The sequence below is a fragment of the Cricetulus griseus genome, chromosome 2 (assembly GCF_003668045.3).
Source record: "Cricetulus griseus strain 17A/GY chromosome 2, alternate assembly CriGri-PICRH-1.0, whole genome shotgun sequence".
Lineage (NCBI taxonomy): Eukaryota > Metazoa > Chordata > Mammalia > Rodentia > Cricetidae > Cricetulus > Cricetulus griseus.
This window is the reverse complement of record NC_048595.1, coordinates 83,736,837-83,755,147: the sequence shown is the minus strand read 5'-3', so window position 1 is coordinate 83,755,147 and position 18,311 is coordinate 83,736,837. Positions and strand designations below refer to the sequence as shown.

General features: G+C 40.7%; 1 protein-coding gene across 4 annotated transcripts; it reads right to left on the bottom strand.

Moving 5' to 3' along the window:
- Positions 1 to 1,342: 1,342 nt before the first annotated feature.
- On the bottom strand, positions 1,343 to 13,322 carry Zfp37 (ZFP37 zinc finger protein). 4 transcript variants are annotated; one of them, XM_027402973.2, is made up of 4 exons: positions 12,924 to 13,322; positions 10,758 to 10,842; positions 9,975 to 10,109; positions 1,343 to 5,416 (listed from the first exon to the last, which is right to left on the bottom strand). In XM_027402973.2, exons 1-4 carry the CDS (start codon positions 13,320 to 13,322, stop codon positions 3,870 to 3,872), a joined length of 2,166 nt encoding a protein of 721 aa, XP_027258774.1. In that variant the 3' UTR covers positions 1,343 to 3,869. The 4 variants fall into 4 exon arrangements, with proteins under 4 accessions (XP_027258774.1, XP_027258776.1, XP_027258775.1 ...); XM_027402975.2 differs by having other exon boundaries at positions 9,975 to 10,106; XM_027402974.2 differs by having other exon boundaries at positions 10,758 to 10,839.
- Positions 13,323 to 18,311: the final 4,989 nt, after the last annotated feature.

Below are 18,311 nucleotides of genomic sequence, written 5' to 3'. Positions count from 1 at the left end.
TCTAATAGAACACTGGAAGAAATGCTCTATAAACAGGCTGGGGATACAAAAACCCCCAAACATAGGCTACATGATGCATTATTAACACTAAACTTTCTTAATGCAAATGAAAAAGGACAAACAGCTGCAAAAAGATACTGGACTACAGAAAAAAACTGCTGTAGTGAATCAGCCGGTATATATACTTCAAAGATGTATTGAGCTCTCTATGGAAACCAGGACATGTGTTATATTGGGGGAAGAGGTTTTGCATTTGTTTCCACAGAAGAATGACTTTGGATACCATCAAAATTGATCAAGATTTGAGTCAAAAAAGAAATGACAGGTATTCTACCAAGGCATATCTCATAAACTGGATAGAAACCTCACATCTCATAAACTGGATAGAAACCTCACAAAGGAAAGGGACGTGTTTTGTTTTTATCTTCACAGGAAAACTTATCTCCAGGAGTCAAAGGACACTACATGGGTAGAAGAGAAGGTAGCTATAACCATCGAACAAAAGGAAATTGTCATATGATAAACTCCATAGGTGCCTTTACATATATATGTATTTCTCTTTATTTCCTAGCCCCCATTCAATTAAACTATTGCTGGCTTTGGAGTTGGATTTGACTTTCCTTCTCTAAATCCAAGCATGTTATTAATATAATATTCAGAGTTTCTGTATTTATATGAAGAAGCTAATAGATGTAATACAGAGAGAAAAATGGGGACTGTCAATTGTCTTTTCTTGGCTCTTTCTATCAAGGTATACACTCTCTCATAATTATTTCCCATAGTTGCCTTCCCCCCCATATGAATATATATAAAAGCAAAAATTTCTCTGCCAACAGTTATGTTTTAGTTCCACACAGCCAATGAAGAACTGCCTGACAGCAATCCCTGAATGCTCTGCAAAGAAAACGGACCACACCTCTAAGAGTCCACTGGATCCAACTTGAGCCATTTGAACTGACACTCTGGCCAGAGCTTCGGGTATTGACTTCAGTCAACACAAGGACTTCAATCAAGATAAGGACTTCAACCCAGATCTTCAATCAAGCAAATCCCATCAAATACGGACTGGATACAATCCACTCGAGACTTTCACTATACTAACATTTTCTTTCTACAGGACCCCACGAGACTATCGTCATCCTATATCAGCACGAAGTAACCTGGAGAATACTATGCCCCCCTTTCCCCATTGTTGTCTCTAAGGATAATGTACACCTAGTTAGGGCTAGTTTCAGTGAAACAGTGAATCGGTTATTTGAAAATAGGGTCACAATATCCATAAAGTAATCTTCCAACACAAACATGTACATGTATATACATACACATACACACACACACACAATTTGTTTCGTCCATATTTATTGTTCTCTGAAATGAGGAATTTCGGGAGGCAATAACAAGAATGAAATATGTGCAGAGAGCATTTAATCACCTATTTGTTTCGGGCCTATTATTATGCCAGACTACTGTGCAGATAGAATTTTTACCGAGAACTGAATAGGACTAGACAAGTTCTAATGACTGGGCCATGACTCTTTAGAGATAGGATTTAGTGAATATGCTGTCAGAATATAAAAGGTAAAATACAACCAAATATTCTTTGGGGAGAAAGGAGTAAGATCGGGCCTGGATTTTTTTCTGGCTGGGTTAAAGTTGTGATCTTCTTGATTCAGCTTCCTAAGTGCTAGGATAATGAGAGTGTGAGGGAACATCAGTTGAGAAAATGCCCCAACTCGAATGGCCCATGGGAAAGCCTGTGCTGCATGTTCTTGATTGATGTTGGATGGGAAAGTGCCAGGTTCACTGTGGAATATTTTATCCCTGGCTTGGTGGTCCTATGTATAACAAAGCAGGCTGAGCAAGCTATGAGAGGCAAGCCAGTAAGCAGTACTACCACATGGCCTCTGCTTCAGTTATTGCCTGTGGGCCCTGTCTTCAGTTCCTTCTCTGACTTCCCTGGATGATGGACTATAAGGTGTAAGATGAAATAAACCTCTTTATCCCCAAGTTGCTTTTAGTCACGGTGTTTGATCACAGCAATAGACACCAGCTAGTAGATCATGCAAGGGCAGACAGGTCTCTTGAAAAAGTCAAACTGATGCACAGCACCTTCTGGAATTCAAGCTTGACAAGCATTACAAGGCAGGCTCTGAGAGAAACAGAGTAAGTGATCCAACAACAATAGCTGCTCACTGGGCAAGAGCAGGGTTTGGAGACATTTACTGCAAAAAGTTGAAATCCCTGATTTAAGGAATTTGTGAATTAGCAGTCTGAATGTGAAATAAAATGGAATGATGATTCAAAATACCACTTTCATTCATCTGCAAGCAGAATGCATTTTCAGTTTATAGCAAACAAGAAGAATAAAGTATTGTTATAGTTGTGAATCATGTATGTTAATAAAACCTGTGTTCAATAGGAAAATCTTTGCAAATTCAACATCAAGGTTTAGTGCCATGTACCTTAAATTCATTGTACATAAATGAGCATAGAAACCTCATGTTACTTTATCAAGCAACACTGTGGAACAGACTCAGCTGTATTTTTAAGCTGTTCATGTGTACATGTAAAAGTATTTCAGTATATATTTGAATAAAACACATGTACATGATAAAAATGACAGACCTTAATCCTGTACTTCTGTGTTCACTGCTAACCACTAAAGTTTCATCTAGATTAAAGAAAACACAAGTCTATTCATATACAAATATATCAGTATAAATGCATACATATGTACACAGAGAGGCAGAAAAAGACAGAGGGAAACACACACTCTTTGTCCACAATGAGAAATACTGTATATACTGTCCAACAATCCACTTTTCTATACTTAACAATATAACTTGAGTATCATTCTCTACCAGCACATTGTTTCAGCATTTTCCAGTTTTTCTTAACAACATCTAGACAAAACCCCTTAAAGTTTTCTATTTAATCCTTTAATCCCAGCACTTGGGAGGCAGAGACAGGCACATCTCCGTTAGTTCAAGGCCATTCTGGTCTACACAGCAAGTTCCTGGCTAACCAGGGCTACACAGTGAGATGCCGTCTCAAAACCCCAGAAAGTTTTCTACTGATTCAGTGCTAACACGGATATTAACAAAGAAAGCTAGATGATATCAGAGGGGACAACTACACTTTACACAAGGCAGTAAGTATGCAATAAGTATAAATGCAGATTAAATACTGTGCTGCTTAAGTACACAACACCCAAGCCCTTAATGAATTGTTGGCAGGTTTAGCTGTTCATTTGGTGCTGTAATAACATTGTCACTGTGTGTGTGTGTGTGTGTGTGTGTGTGTGTGTGTGAGAGAGAGAGTGTTGTCATGTGTGTGGTGCACAAGTGCAGACCAAACATCAGCCTTGAGTACTGTTCCCCATGAGCCCTGAACCTTGTTTGAAAATAGAGTCTCTTCCTGTGACATAGGGCTTGCAGATCAGGCTGCTCAACTAGGCTCAGAAACTCTCCTGTCTCAACTTTCCCAACTCTGAGATTGCAGCGCACGCCACCACATCTAGCTTTTTACATGGATCCGAGGGATGGAATTCAGGTCCTTATAGTTACTTAGGAAGAATTTTACTGATTTAGCTATCTCCCAGAGCCTTTCTTATTCACAATTTTTAGTTTCATATTTTGTTCTAAATATGAAGATAATTTATAGTAAGTGTAAAATACAGTATTTTTGTAAAGGTTTAGGATCAAGTTTAAATTTTATTACCATCCACTGCTCTTATCTAAATATACATATTCAAATTCTCTTATATACAAGGAATGATTTTCTAAAAAAGTTTTGCTAACATTCATCAAGTTGAGAACATCTTCTAAAGTTAAAGAAGACCAAACCAGTCAGTTGTGAGATTCTCTACATTAATTTTCCTTGTGAGATTTCTCTTCTGAGTGAACTTTCATATGTTTGGTAAGAGAGGCATTCTGTTTGAAGGCTTTACCACATTCATTACATTCATAGGGTTTCTCTCCAGTGTGGGATCTCTGATGTATAACAAGCTGTGATTTTGCAGGGAATGCTTTTCCACACTCATAACATTCAAAGGGTTTCTCGCCCGTGTGAGTTCTCTGATGGACAATGAGGTGTGACTTTTGACTAAAGGCTTTCCCACATTCAGCACATTCATAGGGTTTCTCCCCAGTATGAACTCTCTGGTGTTGAATAAGGCCTTCAATTTGCTTGAAGGCTTTCCCACATTGATTGCATTCAAAGGGACAATCACCTGTGTGAGTCCTCATATGGTAAGTAAGAGATGAACTATGTCCAAAGGCTTTTCCACACTCATCGCATTTATAAGGTTTCTCCTTCGTGTGAGTCCTTTGATGTATAGCCAGGTGTGACTTTTTGCTGAAAGTCTTCCCACATTCGTTACATTCAAATGGTTTCTCACCAGTATGAACTCGCAAGTGTTTAGTAAGGGATGAACTATACTTGAAAGCTTTGCCACATTCACTACATTCATATGGTATTTCACCCGTGTGTGTTCTCACATGTTCAGTAAGAGATGAATTATATCTAAAGGATTTGCCACATTCCTTACACTCATAAGGCTTCTCACCTGTGTGAGATCTTACATGTTGCATAAGGTTTGAGCTGTGTCTAAAGGTTTTCCCACATTCATTACATTCGTAGGGCTTTTCTCCAGTGTGAATTCTTAGATGGTCAGTGAGGGCGTGTTTATGACCATGAGCTTTGCCACACTGAACACACTCATATGGTTTTTCTCCAGTGTGAGTTCTCTGATGTACAACGAGGTGGGACTTTTGGCTAAAAGCTATCCCACACTCATTACATTCATATGGTTTCTCCCCGGTATGAGTTCTTTGATGGTCAATGAGTCCTTGTTTATGACTGAGGACCTTCCCACATTGATTGCATTCATAGGGTTTTCCAGAAGTTGTAGTTTTGTCAGATATATTAGATGAACTACGGCTAGATGATTTCCGTTTCTCTCTAGTCTGGATTTTGTCTTCTTTAGCATGGGATGAGATTTGATGGCGTGCTTTCTCATATCTCTTGCCAGTTTGGTTTTTGTCATCTTTACCATGTGAATTTTTCTTGGGTATTTTCTCACATTTCTTTCTAGCTAGAATTTTATCTTTCTTTGAATCAGATATGGTATGGTTTAATGATTCTGTGTGTTCTCCAGCTGTATCAGGTTTATTTTGTACAGAGTTTTTAATCTCACCTCTAAAGTCTAAATTTTGCTTCAAGTTCTTTGCATGTGAATCGGATTTCAGAAACTTTTGTTTTGAAGGAAAATGTTTTGTACTGACAGTTTTTTTCTCCAACAAAGCACAGTCACTGCTTTTCTTGCTGGTTGAACTTTTCTTCTTGAATGTAGTTCCCTTAATGCGATTGTCTTGAGATTTCTTCTTTTCCTCTATCTGCTCATCTTGTTGGACTTCTAAAATAGAATTTAATGAGATATTCTTGTAAATTTTTGCAGACCCACTGAAGTTCTTTATAACGTTCATAAAGAGATGCCCTATTTGGGGTTGAATACTTATTCAACCCTAAGATGCCAATGTGAAATAAGCATCAAAAATGAATGTCCCTATCCTCTTGAGGAGGAGAAAGCAGCAGTAAAACCAGGGGAAAGAAAACTGATAGTAGTATTTAGGAAAAGATTTGGCTGCTTGAAAATAGAATCTTAGCCAGGTGGCGGGGAAGGCAGAGGCAGATGGATCTCTGTGAGTTCGGGGCCAGCCTGGTGTACAGAGAGAGTTTCAGAACAGCTAGGACTGTTACACAGAGAAACTCTGTCCCAAAAGACAAAAAAAGAAATAGGATCTTGTAACCTGGGATAGCAGGTGAAATAGACATAGGAGCACTGAACAAGGAATGCATTAAGTTAAAAGATACCATGCTTATGCCAGGTATGGTGGCACATGCCTACTAATCCCAGTACTCAGGAGGTTAAAAGTGGAGGATATTCACAAGTTTTCATTCATCTGGACTACATAGCAAGGCATTATCAGTCTCCCCATTGTGATTAAATTTAAGATGATATAATTCAAGTATTATGAAAGCCACACTTACCCTATGTAATAAAGAGTTCTTCAATACAAAGAGTGAAGCTTTCACACACAGAAAGAAGTAGAAATGTAGAACTGTTTGTCCTCAAGAGCACAGTGTACATAATTTCAATTCCTGTGACCTCCAAGTTGCCAATTTTTATTCCTAGTGGAGTCTGGCTAAAGTCTCTGCCTTTAGATTGTAAGACACACACTCATGTCTCTTCAACAAATCCCTCTATTTACTAAGGCTAGCTAAAATAAATTAAAATAGAGAATATGTCTGCCAAGGGGAACTGGGGAACTAATAGATGACTGAGACAATAAGCAGGGAAGGATGCTCTACTGTTCCCACCTACAAGCAATGTAACAAGGACATCCCGACAACTCCATAGTTTCTCTAAGTTCCCCAGTGCCTTCATAAAGCCATGAAATTCCTAGTAATTGGCTTGGAAAACACTTTATACCATCAGGGTTTACAGTGCACAGCCATCCATATTTCAAAGGAATCTTTGATTCCCATCATTATTCTAACAGTCAGTTAGCAATTTTAGGTTTACTTACAAGTCTAAGTACTTGCTCACATTCTTTCTCCTGCATATTGCACGACTATGTTTAGAGGAATTTTCTTAAAGCCATTGGTCCTCTTCTCTAAGACTACCCTCCCACCCACTCTGGCACTTTGAGAGTACCCCACACACTAGCTCTCTACATAGAAATGGAGTAGAGAAATCATCAGAAGTAAGAGTTTTCAAACATTTAAAGAGAAAAACATATGTAAGAGTGAAAAGTCACCTCAGTGGTACATACATACATACATGCAAGCAAAACACCCACACATAAATTAAAAGACAACTGTTTAAAGTAAGAATAGCAATGCATTTAAAACTTACATAAAAAAAAAGATTCTTTTGCCGGGCGTTGGTGGCACATGCCTTTAATCCCAGCACTCGGGAGGCAGAGGCAGGCGGATCTCTGTGAGTTCGAGACCAGCCTGGTCTACAAGAGCTAGTTCCAGGACAGCCTCCAAAAGCCACAGAGAAACCCTGTCTCAAACAAAACAAAACAAAACAAAATAAAAATGTCACCTCAGTGATAAAGGAATTTTGTATGGAGAAAATAAGGGCATCTAAACCAAATGGCTGAAATTCTCACTTTTATGGAGGGCATTTAAGAGATTTGCTTTCTAGTGGGGTATGGTGGCATACAACTTTAATCCCAGCACTCATGAGACAGAGGGAGGCGGATCTCTGTGAGTTCTAGGCCAGTCAGGAACCTAAGATTCAGAACCCTGGGATAAAGAGATAAACAGGATTCACCAGGTAGCATGCCAAGGCCAAGTCTTCTAATACCCAGTGATGATGGGGAATACAGGGACAAATAAACTTCTTCAAAGAAAGTGATCAAGACCGACACCTATCCACTTGACATGTAACATTAAAACAAACTTTGCCTATGTGTGTACATGTTCATTTGTGTATGTGTACAAAGATATGTGTGTCCATGCATGTGGAAGCCAGTTTGACATCAAGCTATTCCTGGATTGTTTTCTTCATCTTATTTTTTTGCAGCAAGGTCTCTCAGTGAACCCAGAGCTCACCAATTGGCTAGACATGCTGGCCAGAGAATCTTAGGCTCCTGGGTACACCTCCTTGGTGCTAGGATTACAGTTGTGCGCTGCCAGGCACAGCTTTTTACATGAGGATTGGGGATCTGAATTCAAGTGTTTCTTCTTGTATGGTCAGCACTTTACAAACTGAGCCATCTCCCTAGCCCTATAACACACTTCTTATAGTGATGGATGGAGATGCCACAATGATATCACTCCCCCAAAAGACATAAATCAGGCAAAGAAAAATTCACCATGAAGAGAATGCAAGTTACAGTCCTGGTATGTAATTATGTAATAAGATCATACTTGGGCAGATTTGGGTGCCATAGAATAATTCATTAAGACTGAGATAATTTTCTTTTCCTCTCCCTCCCTCCCTCCCTTCCTTTTTTTGATTTTCAAGATCGGGTATCTTTGTGTAGCCCTGGATGACCTGGAACTCACTCTGTAGACCACTCTGGCCTCTTTCTCATATAGATCTGCCTGCCTCTACCTTCTCTACTGAGATTAAAGGTTTGCACCACTATCACCCAGGAAAATAATTTTCTTAATTTGAGATAGCAACAGAACCTGAGTTTTAAGAGAAATCAAAGGTAACTTCACAAATTTAAGCATGGAGCTCACTAGCCCCCAGCAAATATGTAATGTTTATCAGTAACATATACGATGAATTTTAAAAGGTAGACACATTAAATCTTTCTGAGAACTGCACTCAGGGATAAGACAAACCTGATTTGTGTGATATCAGTGACAACTAAGAAAAAACAAATGGGATTTGACAAGAGGATCATGGAATACATGTCTAAAATCAGAGGACAAACACAGGGAGGGTGAAGGGTGCCTCTAACGAATATGAAACTCTGTATCTGGCTCCTAAAGAAAGACTTCCCTACAGGCAGCTCCAATAAGAAGGTATGCCACAGGTGTTGGAGATGTCCATTTAGAAGATGTCAATGTAGAAGATGAGCTTGTATTTACATAATGGGTATCTGTTTGAAAGCTATGCAATAGAGGAACAGAACATAAGGAGATATGACTTTAAGGAACCATCAGCAAAGTAAGGAAAGCTGGTGAGTAAAGTTGATCATTTAAAGACAGGGCAAGAATTTAAGACTAGAGGGTAAGCATGTTGACTATACCAATCATATTAGTTACTTCCCTATTGCTGTGATAAAACACCATGACCAAGGCAATAGGTCAGTTTCAGAGAGATAAGAGTCTGCTATGGCAGGGAGACATGGCAGCAAAGGACAGACATGGAGCAGGAAACTGAGAGCTCACATCTTGAACTGCAAGCAGGAAACAGGCCACACCTTCTAAGCCTCCCAAACAGCACCACAAACTGGAAACCAAGCATTCAAATGCCTGAGACTATGAGGGCAGCTCATTCAAATCATCACAGGGACAAATGGACATGATGATGTCTTATAGAACATAGGTACAGGGAGTTTTGTAGTTAAAGGAAGGAAACAAAAAAACGATTAGGAGCAGGGGCATCAGTCCCAGAGATGGAGAAGGAAAACTGATCTAAAATGTCTGAATTCATCAGGAGAAATTGTGATACATAGGGAATTAGTGTGTGGGTAGAGGGCAAGTGGAAAATTGAGGATACAAAGAAAGGATTTATTTTTTAAAATATGGTAAACAGGAATGAGATTGGCAGGAGAGTTACAGAGCTTTACAGATAAGCAATGGGCACATGGGCAGGGAAAGGGGCTAAGTGAAGGAATCAGCTACTGCAGGCTCAGAGCCCTGGTTTTCAACTTTTCCCGTATTACAGTCAGAACGGTGACAGATCGTACCATTGCTCTTTATGGATCATCATGCCCTGGGACCCCCGATAGCATGGCCATTTGAAATGCAGCATCCCACCTGTGGAGAGGTTATGCATGCCTACTCCTCTGAACCAAGTGGCTTGCTCGACCATTAGAAAGGGAGCTGAAATGGATAGCTACCACATCCAAGGAGTGACTTTAGGGGATATTAACTGGTTTCACTCACCCATTCTTTTTCTTCCCCATAAAACAAGAGCTTGTCATGAGCCTCTCATGTGGGTAAGTTCACAGAAAGAGGAGATATTAGAGTCTCCAAGTAAAGAAATATCTGTAGCTTCAATTCTTTTTCTCCTGAGAGATTCTGATATTTTTCTACTATTTCCTGGTTAAGAAAAGAAAATCTTGGACTTAAAATATTTTTTTTTCATATCGGGGTTTAAATCTAGGTCCTTCCACATGTGAGTAGCACTTTCTACACTGAGCTGTATCCCCAGCCCTAATACAAATTTACAAATTCTTTGGAAACTTCCAAACTTAGTACCAAGAAACTAAACAACTTACTTGCATTGGCTTCTGCTTTCTTGGGCTTTGCTATTTTGTTCACACTACTTGGGTTGGGTGCTTTCGCCTCTCCCAATGATGACTCTTCTTTTTTTAACTTAGAGACCGTACCTTCTTTGGGATCTTGATTTCCTACTTGTAAGAAATGGTAGAAACTGAGTGTTGGACCAACCATCTCAGAAATTGAGGCCTGGTGTTTGCACTTCAGGTACTTTCAAGGCTAATGAACATATATGGCTTCTAATGTTTCACAATAGGGGTGCTCATGTATCTAGACCTTCCCTTTTGAAGTCAATGGCACAAGTGTCCTTCCTAGTACTGAAAAGGAATAGAAATTCTCTGACTGACCACCACCACACCACACCACACCACACCACCACACCACACCACACCACACCACCACACCACACCACCACACCACACCCCACCACACCAAATCACACCACCACACCACACCACCACACCACACCATATCACACCACACCACACCACACCACCACACCACACCACCACCACACACACCACACCACACCACACCACACACACACACCACCACACCACACACACCACACCACCACACCACACCACACCACCACACCACCACACCACCACACCACACCACCACCACACCACACCACCATCATACCACCACCACCACCACACCACATCACACCATCACCATCACCACACCACCACCACCATCACCAAATATAAAAACCATCAAAGACTCCAGGAAGAAGGGACTGCAGTGAACACATTGTGAGTGGTGGGAATTGTCCTTACCCATTGAGGCGGGACTGTGGCAGTTCTCTAGCATTGCATCATTGCTTAAGTTCCTTTGCGCAGGTTCCAGCTGCTCCCATTCCTTCTGAGTAAAAGCCACAGACACATCTTTGAATGTTATTGATTCCTACTATACTCCTATTCAGTCTAGTACTTCTTAATTCTCCACATTCATGAGTGATTTGAACAACAGAATTTGTTTTTACCTCAACTATTCATTATTGACCACAATGTACAATTAAACATGCTTGCTTAACATTTAAAGAAACAGGTTCTGGGAACACATGTGAAATGTGTTGGAAAGTTCCAGCAAAGGTCCAAAGTGTTCAAGGACTTTTCTAGGGACTGGGTTATATTGGGACTAGCTGCTGGTATATACAAAAATCCTACACTCCAGTTCCTAAAGACAAAAATTTAGATCTCAATCCCATTGTCCAAATTGATTCACCTATTAGCTCACATTCAGATGTACTCTGATTGTGATTTCATTTTTCCAGTGTAACTCCAAATTGTAACCGTAATCTCTTGCCTTTGATTACCACAATAAAGTTCTGATCTTCTGATACCTACTGTAATGTATCCCTGTAGTTCATGTTCCATAGAGTAACCCATGATGATCTTTTTGATGTATCGGTCAGATCAAATTACTTCCTTGCTTAAACCCAGTGTTTTCTCATTGAAATTAGAATAAAATCCAAATCCAGCACTAACCAATATGATCTCACATGATCTAATTAATACCTTCTACTACTGATCTTGTTTTTTCTACTTTTCCTGTATACATGTATGTGTATGTGTGTTCCAGCCACATTAATTTTTCTTCTCTCTCTCTCTTTTCTAGTATAACAAGAACTTAATTCCTATATTGAGGCTTTATCAATTGGCATTCTTTCTTTTCAAACACCCATTGGATCTGTGCATTAGCCACAGCCTGTCATAATTTGTGTTCAAATCAACTGTCATTTCTTCTAAAGATTAATTTGAAAATGTCTCACTAGTGATCTACTACATTGTCCTTTCCCACTTTCCTCACAGCAGTTACAAATGCCTGGAAACTATCTTACTTCCACTTAGATTTACATTCTTGCTGTCTCTTTCCCATTTTTAGAATTTAAGACAGGCTGGCTCTGACTGATGCTACTTAGAACATTTTCTGGCATAAAATAGGTGCTCATCTTAAGTCTGTTCCACAGTTTTCCAATCATTGACATCCAAATATTCCTCAGTCACTAGCCTTCACACACATCCCCTACATAGAAGTTCCCAATTACGATTTTTCACAGAACAACCTATAACCTCCATTGAACTCCAGTCAGTGACCTCACAGAACCTAATCGTGAAGCCCACCAACCTCATTGTGAACTCTTGACTTTATGATCCTAGTCTCAGAATCACGAAGGACTTTTAATAATTAATATTTCCTACCAAGAACTCCATCACTAGTGGGACAATGAGGACTATTGGTCCCTTTTCTCCCTAGATGACAATCTACCATCCCCACAGGTACTTCAATATAAGACTCCTCATATTCCACCAACTATCACCCTCCCGTTAGCTTCCAGGCTCCCAACTACTCACCTTAACACACAAAACACCATCTCTGAAAGACACTGCTGATCGGACTTCTAGAAATACCACCATCCCCGACCACAAGGCCCCAACCTCTGATCCCCACATAGTCCAAAAGGCACAACTGTCCAATCTCAGCACTGCCCCTCTGCCAGTCCACAGCCTGTAATCCCGTTACCTATAATGATTGTTTCCATACAGTCTAAATTCTAATCCTTATAGGGCTTCCCCTTCTCAGATGCACCACAAAGCCTTCATTTCTGATCTTGCTGCCTTTCCAGACCCAGATTCAATCGCTGTCGGTGACAGTTACAGACGTCTCCCCTCCCCCAAGCATCACTATCTAGTCTGATCCATCAAAACACTGCTTTCTTAAAATTATAGCAATCCCCGCCTAATGCCTCTAACACCACAGGTATTATACCGGTATACCTAACACTCCATATGCCCATAATACCCTAACACCTAGATTTCTCAGAACACCAGCCTCCCAAAAGACATCGACGCCACAAATTCTCAAATCTTGGCTTCAGACTCCAGTCACTCTCTGATCACTGACCGCCAAACTGCCCCCAAACCCTTACGTTGGGCCCTCACCGCATCGCTGTCCGAGGGCTCGGGTGAGGTCATCGTCCTCGGACTCCCGGCCTTGTCTGCTGTTCCCGCACTCCTCTGGCCCAGTGCCTCTGGCTTTGTCAGGACCTGGTTGGAGTCAGAGGCCGACATGGCGGCCACCCCGAGCGCCGCTTCAGAGGGTCCCGGGACTTCGATGGCGGCGCCCTGCGGAGATTGCTTGTGGGCGCGGCCATCTTGGCATGGACCCTGCCGTACAGCGGAGGCGCAGGCGCCTCTGGGATCAGTGTCCCGGCAGAACGGGCTTCTGGCTACTTCAGGGTCCCAGAGGCGCTGGATGCTCAGGCAAGAAGTGCGGCGGGAAGGTGCTGCAAAGCACGCAAAGCCCTGAATTGAAATCCCGGAGGCACAGGGAGGTTTCATCTCGGGAGTTCTGTTACAGAACGTGGAATTGCTTGAAACCCCGGAGACACAGGGAGGTTTCATCTCGGGAGTTCTGCTACAGAACGTGGAATTGCGTTTCCACAGGTTTCTTCCAAAGACTGTTGCCAAGGAAACCTGGGAAGCAGAATGACGAATCCTGCAGTGAAAGAAACAAGAAAAGCCGGTCTAGACTTGTAATACTGATTTATTGCTGAGACATAAGATAAGTTCTGTTTATGATTTATTAAAGCTTGCCTGAGGATTCAGAAAGCAAAGTCAGCCACAAGCTATAGAAGCCAGGCACACACCTTTAATTCCAGCAGCCAGAAACTGGAGGTGGTGGTACATCCCTTTAATGCTAGGACTCAGGATTAAGAGATAGATGGATCTCCGTGAGTCCAAAGCCATCCAGATCTATACAAGAGTGAATCAGTCTAAAAGAGAATTATAGTTCACACCTTTAATCCCAATGTTAGGGAAGTATATAAGACAGAAGCAAGGTCTCAGAGGCATCCATTCTCCTGTCACACTGAAGATAGGAGCCTTCATTCTCCAGCCACACTGAAGAGAGGTTATAGTTTGAGGCTTGGTGAGGAGTTTGTGGATCAGCCCTTTCAGGCTGAGCTTGAGGTAAGAGCTAGTGGCTGGTTGCTTTGCTTTTCTGATAGTCAGTTTGAAGTTTGAACCCTAATACCCGTCTCTGGGTCATTTATTTATTAATGTTACAGAAACACAAGATAAGTTCTTTGGGTTACTGTTAAAAAAAAAAAAAAGTGTCACTCAGTGAACACATCACTCCTGATGAGAGCCCAGCTTTCACCAGAATCACACAGCTGTTAACATGACTTCTCAGTGCACCACTTGACATGTTCATTGCATTCACTCAATAGTTTGTTTTGTTTTTTTTTTTTAGAGTTTCCAATTTGTAAATGTGTTCAATCAAGGTACTTGACCCTGTTTGTGCTGGGCAAAGAACAAGACTCTTTATTCCCCAGTTTAAATTTGCAGTGGGGCAGACGAGATGAGATTGTTGCAAATGCATTGTTTTGCTTTATTGACTCAAACATCCCTGTTTGAGTTGAAGGTGGAACGAGTGTGGTGACTCTGCCTGCTGTCCCAGTACGTAGGAGGCAGAGGTAGACAGTCTTTTCTTGACTAGCCTGGTATGTAGAGTGAACTTGAGGTTACCCTGGGCTACACTAAGCATTTGTCTCCAAGGCCAAAACAGAATACAGTTTGTTATTGATTTATTTAATGTGTATGTGCAGGGGAAGATGGAGACAGAGCTGATTTGTGAAGGTCAGAGGATAAATCTCTAGAGTTACTGCAACTGAGACCCAGGATCTCACTTAGTTCTTCAGACTTACCCACCACAATGATATCTCCACACTGAGCCTTCTCACAGACACTAAAAATGTAAGATGTTGCCATCTTTCCTGACATTCCCTTCTGAAGACAGAACCTAGAGCCTTGCTTACTAGGCAACTTCTCTATACTGAGCTAAACCCCAAAGTCCAAATTCAAACAAACAAAATAATCCCTGTTTTGCACTTTCACCTTGAAGTAGTAAGGGATTGTCTGCCTGTCAGCAGTAGTTTCATCCTCTCGTTGTGGAGTATTCACCAGAGAAGACTGCTTGGACATGGGTTTAAGCCAATAGAAAGTCTCTATTACCCTGGCAGACTTCTACTGCTCAGGTGCAGGCCACACCAATCAGAAGAACAGGTGAGTGACCTGTAGATGAACTTTCTCATCAGGACCACTCACAAATAATGACATGGAGACTAATTGATTATGAAAGCTTTACATATAGCTTAGGTTTGTCTCACTAGTTATTATAACTTAAATTAACCCGTTTGTAATAGTGAGTCTTTTCTGTCCTGCCTGCTAGCTCCCAAATAACCACATGGAGACTTATTATTAATTATGAAACCCAGCCAATGGCTTAGCCTTGTTTTTAGCTCTTAAAACTCAAATCAACCCATGTCTTTTAATCTACATTCTTTTTCTGTGGCTTGGTTAATTTTACTTTGTAATGCCCATGCTGCTTGTTCTGCATCTGGCTGGTGACTCCTCCCTTCTTCTTCCCAGCATCCTCTGTGCCTATAAATCCTGCCTAGATATTGGCCATTCAGCTTTTTATTAAACCAATCAGAGTGACATCTTCACAGTTTACAAAAAGATTATTCCACAACACCCATATCTTATTTTGTTTTGGTTTTTTGAGACAGGATTTCTCTGTGGCTTTGGAGGCTGTCCTGGAACTAGCTCTTGTAGACCAGGCTGGTCTTGAACTCACAAAGATCCATCTGCCTCTGCCTCCCGAGTGCTGGGATTAAAGGCGTGTGCCACCACCACCCGGCTCACCCATATCTTTTAATCTAAGTTTTTTTAAAAAAATGTGGCTTGGTTACCTTTACTCTGTAGTTCCCATTCTGCTTTCTTTCCATCTGACTGGAGACTCTGCCTTTCTTATTCCCAGGGCTCTCTCTGTCCACCAGTCCCTGCTATACCTCCTGCTTAACTATTGGATGTTTAGCTTTTTATTAAACCAATTACAATGACACATCTTCACATGTTGTAAAGGAATTTTCCACAACATTTCCCCATTTTTGTCTAAATAAAAGGAAAGGTTTTTAATTCTAACACAATAAAACTACAAACAATAAGAACAATTGTAAGGTAAGAATTATATTCATAATCGTCAGTCTATTTGTATTTGGCATATTCAGAGAAAATATTCTACCTTGATGAGCCCAAAGCTCTGCACAAAACTTACTTTCTATCATAACTAAGGAAAGCTGTAACTATAACTAGCTAGTTTTCAACTCCATCAAAGACTCAAGTAGAATATACTATTAACTGAGTAACAGGAAGTGTAGAGCAAGCAACTTCCAAATCTATGGAAATGACAGAAACATCTGGCTGCCTGGACAGTCACTCAAAGTTCCTCTGAAATGTTGGGGCATCCATCTTCAGCCTATAGGTCTAGAAGATCTGATAGACTTTTCTGTGAAGCAGGAATTTTTGAAGGACTGTTCTACCCTGTCTTGGGAAACTTTGGTAGTTGCTTTCTTCTGTGTCCTGGTTATCCAATTTGGGCATACTGTCAGCAGTCAAGGCAAGGGCAGTTTCTTTGCCTGGTGGCCAACTTTTGCTGCAAAGAAAGCAAACTCCATATGGAGGCTCTTTGATGTCCATCATCTTCTCTGAAGTATATTGGTGCTTCCAGGAACAGATGGGACCCATTGCCATGAAAAGTCTTATGTTATTAAAATACCTTAAATGTCATATTTTGTAAATCTTTGAAGTGTTTAAAGACCACCTTTCTATCTAAAATATATCTGCTCGACCTTAAAAACATACCAATAGTGACTACAAGTTGGTTATAGGTGACTACTTAGCTGCACTTCATTATTGTTCTAAATAGTTTGTAGTAATAAGTTTCAAGAACTAGATACGTACATTACATTGTTAAATGAGCTGTATAGGTAAAATACCTTAAACAAGAGTAGAAACATATATACAGTATGTTTTAACAAAAATAACTTTAAATTTGTGTCAATGTACAAAAATCCATACCAATGTAAAATATTTAAGACTAGTAGTTGCTTTTTTACTTTAAAAGTAGATTCAATAATCTACTTTTTTATCCTATCATTTCTATATCCACTCATGTTTTCTTTTCAGAATGAGACCCCTGAATCTAATCTCCTTTGTTCAGCTTTTTTCCTGACCACTACCAATAATAACTTGTAACTAACCTCCCTAAATGACAACAAATGCCCATAATCCACTGAATGACTAGAAACCATCCACCTCACCTCTTGGCAATATGGGTATTGTGTTCTCTATATTGCTTCCTGTTATCTGGGAGTGATGATATTTTTAGGAGATCCTGAGAAAATTAAGGTAATAGTTGAGTCCTGGGAGAACTAGCTGTGGTTTAGTCTCAGTGCGATGGGAAAGTACAGGGCTTATCTGAAGTCTAGCTGGAGTAATCGGTGAGACTGAACCATCTCAGCAAACAGCCTCGAAGCTCTTCTGGATGTGGAACTCAGAGGAAACTGCAACAGAGACACTCTGAGACGCTGGCTCACCGAGGCCACCTGTTTTCATTGGCGTTTGGTCCTCTTGCTCTGAAAACTCACAAACTATCAAAGGTAGCATACATATCTGCATTAACGTAAGTATGGACTGTGCATTGTACACAAGCCAGCCAAAGATGACTTTTTTTTGTTTTATGTTTGAGCAGGTAAAATATATGTCACCAGTCATGTAGTTGTTGTTGTTGTTATTTTTGGTTTATTTCCTTATGTCTGTAGCTAGGATTTTCAGGGGCTCCTCCTCTATCAAATGCGATCTCAATGAACCTTGAATGAATTCACTGCCTTTTATTTTCTGTGGAAACAAAAGCATAACCTTGCTGCTCAATAATCCTTTGGTATACTGAAGATTTCTTATTTGGATTAGTTTAATAAGTCTCTGTGTCATTATTTACAGGATGGCAGTTCCGACCTAAAAGTACAACTACAAATGCTGCCTAATATCTGGCTACTGTCCACATAAGGCCTAAAAAAGCTTTCTAAAGTTCATGGTCTGTTGGGTAGGCTCAGTGCACGTGGCATACACAGGTGCAGCTAATTTAAGAGACCCTGCTACTGAGCACTTGTTGGGCAGTGGGCAGCATGCACTCAGTGGTGGGAGACTAGATAAAAATGCCTACTGCAGCTTGGAGCCAGAAACTTCCCATAGCTGGCAGATAGATTCTCTAGGCTGGGTGCACAGACATGAGGCTAGGCTTTTACAAAACCAAGTGTGGGTGGAGACAGCCACCAGAGTCCTGTGATGGGGGGCCTAGCTGCTGTTTAGCAGTTAAAGATTTGGCTCTAACAATCAGAGAATAAGGAAGAAACAAAATAAGTCAGGCCAGATTGAGAAAACTGCTGAACATATATAGAATGCTTAAAAAGGTGCTTACATGCTGAA

What these genes read in the sequence shown, in the direction of transcription:
- Zfp37 (XM_027402973.2), bottom strand. Translation starts at nt 13,322, where the DNA reads ATGAAACCTCCCTGTGCCTCCGGGATTTCAATTCAGGGCTTTGCGTGC. An exon ending in AGCCCTCGGACAGCGATGCG is followed by an intron (nt 10,843 to 12,923) that starts GTGAGGGCCCAA and finishes GCTTTTACTCAG; the next exon opens with AAGGAATGGGAGCAGCTGGA. An exon ending in GAAAGCAGAAGCCAATGCAA is followed by an intron (nt 5,417 to 9,974) that starts GTAAGTTGTTTA and finishes ATTCTATTTTAG; the next exon opens with AAGTCCAACAAGATGAGCAG.